Here is a 6,678-nt window from a genome sequence, read left to right on the forward strand (position 1 = left end):
CAATAGAGTGAGCACCTCGCCTCAAAATAAAAGGGAAAGCAGGAGAGAGACAGACTGGGATTATGGCGTCTACAGGGTCAGCTCAATAGTTAGGCAAATTAAAACGTTAAGCAACTTAAGCTTTGAAAAGACAATAACGAACAAAAAAAGTTAATTTACAAGAGCTGCGTCACAATGAAGAGCATCCCTTATTGCATGTTCACTATTACCCATTCAGAGGAGCGCACACACAGCCTGTGTCTCTGAATGCTTCTCATTCTCGCTCCTCTCTTCCCCATGTGGAGCAAATCCCGCGTCACAGACGAGCCGTTCACACTCGCCGCACTCACGCAGTCAGTTTGGTAAAACGACGTCACTCGTTGTTTGTGGAAGTAGCTAAACATGGATGTCATAACAACAGTGTAGTCAACAGCGGAGCTCGTTTAGCCATATTAAAGTTATTTAAGCAGCATCGTCCGCCATGGTGGTTGTTTATCTTCTCATTCCCGCCTACGCCAATGCAGAATTATGACGTTTGTAGCGTATCAATGACGTACGGGTCGGATACATGTGACCCGGCCGTTCAGACGGAGGTCGCATTTCAAAAGATCAGATACGTATCGGATTCAGGACCACATACCCAAGTGGCCTGGGTCACATTTGAAAATATCGTATGTGTGTCGTTCAGACTGTCATGAAAAGATCAGATACAGGTCGCATAGGGGCAAAAAAAATCGGAATTGGGTCGTTTCAGCCTGCAGTGTCGCATTTATTTCAAAACACAATTGCAAATTGCAAGTATTTCGGGGTTATAATGGGAATTGGACAAAACAATAGTGTCTTGACAGGATTTCTTAAAGCCATCTACTGAATGACTGAAAGCTTTTTCCCCTCTACCTTGCCTCTCCAGTTTTGGGCAGTGATTTCTTGAAGTACATGGAAGCGTTCAAGCCTTTCCTGGTCATCGGACTGAAGAACTACGCAGAGTATCAGGTAATGCTGGGCTGAAGCTGGCGTTTGATGATGATGATTGTTCCTCCTGCTGCTCTGAGCTCAGGCAGCTCAGGATTTAACCTCATCAGAGAGAAACCGAGTCCTCTTCACCCGGTGTGTGCCGACCCAGCGGTCACATGTGGCCACACTGGACATTGCGGGACTCTACAGCTCATACACTCCTCTGAAAACAAGTGACTGCATGGCTTGTGTGTGAATGAAACCTTGATCTTATTCCAGATGGAGCATAGTTACCCAGTAGTGAGTCAGAGTGGTGTGTGTGTGTGTGCACAGGTGTGTCTGGCTGCGGTCGGGCTGGTGTGTGATCTGTGTCGAGCGCTGATGGCCAACATCCTTCCTCACTGTGATGAAATCATGCAGCTGCTGCTGGAGAACCTGGGCGTAAGTCTCCATCTATCCTGTGTGTGTGTGTGTGTGTGTGTGTGCTGTCTGATTCACAAGCTGTCCTGGCTGTTTGTTTGGAAATATTAAGGTCATTGCACACACAGTCTGAAGGTTTCATATGCATTTTTTTTTTCGTCATCCTAAAAATTTGCCAGGCACAGAAACCTTGCACACTGAGTCCAATGCATATTAATGCACTAAAGGGAGTCTTCAAGCAGTCAGGATGATTTTGTTGTCCTCTCACTTCTTAAAAAGAAAGGAAATATCAGGTCCATCCATTCCTGAGACCTAGAGAGGAAGGAGAGCAGCAGGATTCAAAGTTTACTTCAGGATATCCAGCCAGACTTAGGCATTTTTACTTAAAGCTGAAGTCCTTTAAAGGTGAAGCATGTTTTGCAAGATTCCCTTTGTCAAGTTTTTTTTATTTTATTTTATTTTATTTTTTTTGGACTGTCCAGCTTTTAAAGGGATACTCCACCCCAAAATGAAAATGTTGTCATCAATCTCTTACCCCCATGTCGTTCCAAACCCGTTAAAGCTTAGTTTTCTTCGGAACACAATTGAAGATATTTTGAAAGAAACTGTGACTGTCCCATAGACTGCCAAGTAACTTACACTGTCAAAGCCCTGAAAAGTATGAAAGAATAGTCCATCGTCCATCAGTGATTCAGTTGTAACGTTATGAAGCGATGGGTTTACTGTTTGTAAGCCAAGAAAACTAAAATAACGTCTTTATTCAACAATTCTTCTCAACTGTGTCTCTCTACTTCACCCTAGCACCGTTTTGGAGAATATGAGTTGTACACAGCATTCACTCTTCTGTGTCATCCAAAATATCTTGAACTGTGTTCTGAAGATGAACAAAGCTTTTACAGGTTGGTCTACATTAAAAGTATTGCTCTGTGACCATTTTCTTTTTGGGCTGGAGTATCCCTTTAATGTATGAACCCATTTATAGTTTACTATAATTTTGCCAGAAAAAGTTAGAATTATGTTAATGTAAAGTCTTGTGTAACAAACTGATAATAAAAATGAAATCGAACGAGATTGAGCTCCTCTATTTATTTTTTAACATGTATAAATGTCAGCCTCTGTGTGCGATGGCCTTGGCCTGTCAGGACGGGTCAGAGTTTACTGTGAGGTCTTCTCTTTTAATCATATTTGTGTGTAGTATACCTTTCTGTGGCACTGTAGCACCCCTGATTACAGGTCAAATACATATTTGCAGAATGAGAACGTGCACCGGTCTGTGAAGCCCCAGATCCTGTCTGTGTTTGGGGATATTGCTCTGGCCATTGGTGGGGAGTTCAAGAAGTACCTGGACATTGTGCTGGACACGCTGCAGCAGGCCTCGCAGGCTCAGGTGGACAAGGTGAGCAGCGTCGATTCATCGTCCTGGGCATGAAAATCACTAGTCCGTGTAGTTGAGATCTAGATTAAGAGCTTAGTATGCAGTTATAATGGCCATGTCTGGCACAACAGTGTCATTGATTACGTCATTGGGTTGATTCTTGTGACACTTAAAAATGGTCCTAGCTGAACTTGATTGGGAAGGGTTTAGATACTTGAAGTTATTGGTTTAGTAAATGTTCTTGTTATTGGGTAAAATCTATGAGCAGGGCTCAACATTGAGCTTGACATGTGCTTGGTTTTTATGACACAAATGTAATTTATTCTGATGAAATAGTCTAATCAGTGTTTTATAAGCCATTACTTTAAGCAGTATATTTGTGATATTTGCCTTAAATTGATTGCTGTTACACTTTTTAAACTTTATGAAGGCCAATATTTTCCCAACCTGATTATAGGAAAACCACCATTTCTCCATATAAAGTAAAAAAAAATAAAGTGAAGTGACATTCAGCCAAGTATGGTGACCCATACTCAGAATTTGTGCTCTGCATTTAACCCATCCGAAATGCACACACACAGAGCAGTGAACACACACACACACACTGTGAACACACACCCGGAGCAGTGGGCAGCCATTTATGCTGCGGCGCCCGGGGAGCAGTTGGGGGTTCGGTGCCTTGCTCAAGGGCACCTAAGTTGTGGTATTGAGGGTGGTGAGAGAACTGTACATGCACTCCCCCGACCCACAATTCCTGCCGGCCCGGGACTCGAACCCACAACCCTTCGATTGTGAGTCCGATTCTCTAACCACCAGGCCACGACTTCCCACTGTTCACTGTTCTTTATATATTCACTGTTCTTTAGTTTATATGCACTGAGTTTATATGCATCTCTTCCAGCTCATATGCGTTCACTCAATCGCTGGCGCTGACGAATGGTGATTTCCTAAGAGGATAAAATAACTGGTGGAGGAGCACTTCTCAGACCTCGGCGCAGTAATGGCATCACTGCTGGCTGTGTTTTCAGGAAAGACACACATCTGAGGATGAATGCGTTGTTGCCCAGCACCACCTAGCATGCTAATCTTCAATCTGGGCCACTAAATGAGGTCTAATATTAGCCAAATGATGATAAATTCTCAGATTTTAGTGGCCAGTGTGTGAGTGGGAGGGTAAATGTTCACTGGCTGAACACTGACACAGTTTCTCTCTGCGTCAGGCCGATCGGTGATATTTCAGGTCATCTCAGTGGATGTGCAGCACACCTGTGTTTGACATTGACGATCTCAGTGGCTGGTGTTCACCTATTATCATCCCTGTTTTGATTTCAGCAGATCAGATCGAGTGAACACACACAACCTTAATATTCATGAATCCAACAGCTCGCTAATCCTTAGTGTGTTTTATAACGTGCTTCTTGGTAGAAATGGTGTTCTTATTATCTTGTAAGTTTTGTCCTTGTGCTGTCTTGCAGACGGACTATGATATGGTGGACTATCTGAACGAGCTGCGAGAGGGCTGTCTGGAGGCCTACACCGGGATCATCCAGGGCCTGAAGGGAGACCAGGAGAACGTGCACCGTGAGTTCAGCTGCTCCTCGTCTGAGGCACACGAGCGTTACATGGACTCCTGTTCAACTGTGTTTCCTCCTCCAGCTGATGTAATGCTGGTGCAGCCTCGTGTGGAGTTCATCTTGTCCTTCATTCACCACATCGCTGAGGATGAGGACCGGTCCGACGGAGTGGTGGCCAATGCTGTCGGACTCATAGGGTAAGAACTGCTTGCTTAAATCACCAAACCATGTTTTTCTAGTTCTTAAGATTGTTACCTGCCCTGCCAAAACAAGTTGTTACTGTTTTTAGTTTCGGTACCACAACAAAAACTAGTAAACAGAGCGTTATAAAAGGAATACAACAGAACAAAGATGCATGGGATTATTTAAAGTGTTCAGTTGGTCTGGTAGTACTCCTCTGTCGTCAATACTCAACTCATTTGGTTAGTGACAGTTCTGTCAACTGTGTCTCTGCTTATTGGCTGTTGTGTTACTAACATAACTCCAGCTGTTTTCTGCAGATCTCCTCATAGCATGAGCTAGCTTGCTTTAGACCTTGAATAAACCAGTGTATTTACATTTTTCTTGTACTGATAAAATCAGAGCTGTTCCAAGCGTTCAAACATCACTGGATCCGACTGCTTCAGGAATGAATCCTCCCCTGCTGTGTCGGCCATCTTTCCAGTGTTGGGCCATTATAGTTCAAAGTTGAACTTGGTGATCAGAGAGTCGAGTCACAGCAGTTTCTCTAAAGATCATGTCATTGGGTTTAGAAGCACTACACTTTCCATTTGTGGCTCAATTCTTCTTAAAATGGCAGCTTGTCTTCTGATGTTCTGGGACATACCTGGTCAAGCTGACCCTTTTTCCTCCCCCAAAGTGACCTGTGTACAACCTTTGGCAAAGATGTGATGAAGCTGGTGGAGGTTCGACCCCAGATCAACGATCTTCTGTCTGAAGGCCGGAGGTCCAAGACCAGCAAGACCAAGACCTTAGCCACGTGGGCCACGAAGGAGCTCCGCAAGCTGAAGAGCCAGGCTTGGTATGTGATGCACCTCACGTAGATCTCACCCTAGAGGTCACGATTCACCTCGCAGCCTGTTCACACCGGCACAGAGTCAGATTTCTGCACGTCTGACAGTAGGTGGAGCTCTGAAAGAGCACTGTTTGCGTATCAAGATGCTGGTATTTCCCATTATTGCCCTTTGTTCATCTTTGACTCTTATCGCTTGGCCAGTTTTATTAGTGGTGTGACAGAAGATTAAATGACTGTCAGTTCAGATGAGTGCTGTCAGAAGCATTTAACATATATTGGTTTAACATACTGTCTTTGTTCCTACATTGATTTCATAGATTGAATGTGAGATTAGTGTCAAATATATAGTGTAAGATAATATAAAAGTATTTTTGTAACTAATGTTATGTGGGATTAATCCTGATTAATTTCAGAAAAAAAGTTACTAATTTAACTTTTTTTGATTGATGACTGCGAACTGTCCTGGTGTGAACAGGCCTTGATTTTTACTAAAAATGTTTTGTGAAGCCCATCTGTTTTCGGGTGAGAAGTGTCCTCTGTGTTTTTGTGACGCTCATCTATAGTTGTTCCTGAATAGCCATGTTCTGCATTGTTTCTTTTGGTTTGTTTTCAGATCCCCGGCCGTGGAAACTCTACCAAGAATAATGGAAATCAAACCCACTGAGGTTTCTTCTGTCTTTTACACATAGAGGTCAAAGCAGAAGTGACGTGTGCGCTGATGAGTGTCTGAGAATGAGTGAGAGAGAGAGAGTGAGAGAGAGAGAGACATCACACCACATTCAGAGTTCAATCCAGCAGCTGCCAGCGACCCACCACCTCCACCTCATCAAGCCCTCTGACCCCTCTAATAAACTGTTCCTGACCCCCTCGTGCTCTCTTTGAGGAGCTAGTGCCGTCATCTGTTACACAATCATCAGTCAGAAGATCCAGAAGGAAGTGATGCTGCTGGAGTTTGTAATGGAGTGTGAGTGTGTGAATGAACGGAGGGGGTCGCTGTCTCCACTTCCCCTCTGACTATTTCAACCAATAATAAATAAACATGATCAATATCTGGTTTGCAGATTGCGTGAGATGCACTTATGTAAACATAGGAGAGCGGCTAGTGGTCAGGGATGGGCAGCACTCGGGCGAACCGGCGCAGAGCGCTCACCCGGCTTTCTCAAACTACATTGCTGCGCTATATATTTTTTTCCCCCTTTAAAAAAAAATAGAATTACTAATAAGTAGTTATTAGCGTGCTAGTGTCCTGGAGAGAAGACTCGCCGCTCCAGGTCAGAGTTCACGCAGAGCCATCCATGTTCAGGGCTGCAGGAATTACACACTTCCACTTCCTCCTTTATTCTGCTTCACTTGTTTTGCAG

General features: G+C 43.9%; 1 protein-coding gene and 1 non-coding gene across 2 annotated transcripts in view; both read left to right on the top strand.

Annotated features, from left to right (window-relative positions):
- The window catches only part of LOC132145728 (importin subunit beta-1), a 34,346-nt gene extending 28,145 nt beyond the window's left edge, over window positions 1–6,201 (top strand). Inside the window, exons 16-22 of the mRNA XM_059556949.1 lie at window positions 890–972; window positions 1,267–1,374; window positions 2,606–2,749; window positions 4,204–4,309; window positions 4,385–4,499; window positions 5,162–5,323; window positions 5,931–6,201. Of these exons, the coding sequence (XP_059412932.1) occupies window positions 890–972; window positions 1,267–1,374; window positions 2,606–2,749; window positions 4,204–4,309; window positions 4,385–4,499; window positions 5,162–5,323; window position 5,931 (719 nt within the window). The 3' untranslated portion in view covers window positions 5,932–6,201. The remainder of the gene's footprint in view (window positions 1–889; window positions 973–1,266; window positions 1,375–2,605; window positions 2,750–4,203; window positions 4,310–4,384; window positions 4,500–5,161; window positions 5,324–5,930) is intronic.
- Window positions 1,004–1,145, top strand: LOC132146151 (small nucleolar RNA SNORA79). The gene has a single exon (XR_009434890.1). It is a non-coding gene; the product is annotated as a small nucleolar RNA SNORA79 (small nucleolar RNA).
- Window positions 6,202–6,678: the final 477 nt, after the last annotated feature.

The sequence above is a fragment of the Carassius carassius genome, chromosome 8 (assembly GCF_963082965.1).
Source record: "Carassius carassius chromosome 8, fCarCar2.1, whole genome shotgun sequence".
In the NCBI taxonomy this organism is placed as follows: domain Eukaryota; kingdom Metazoa; phylum Chordata; class Actinopteri; order Cypriniformes; family Cyprinidae; genus Carassius; species Carassius carassius.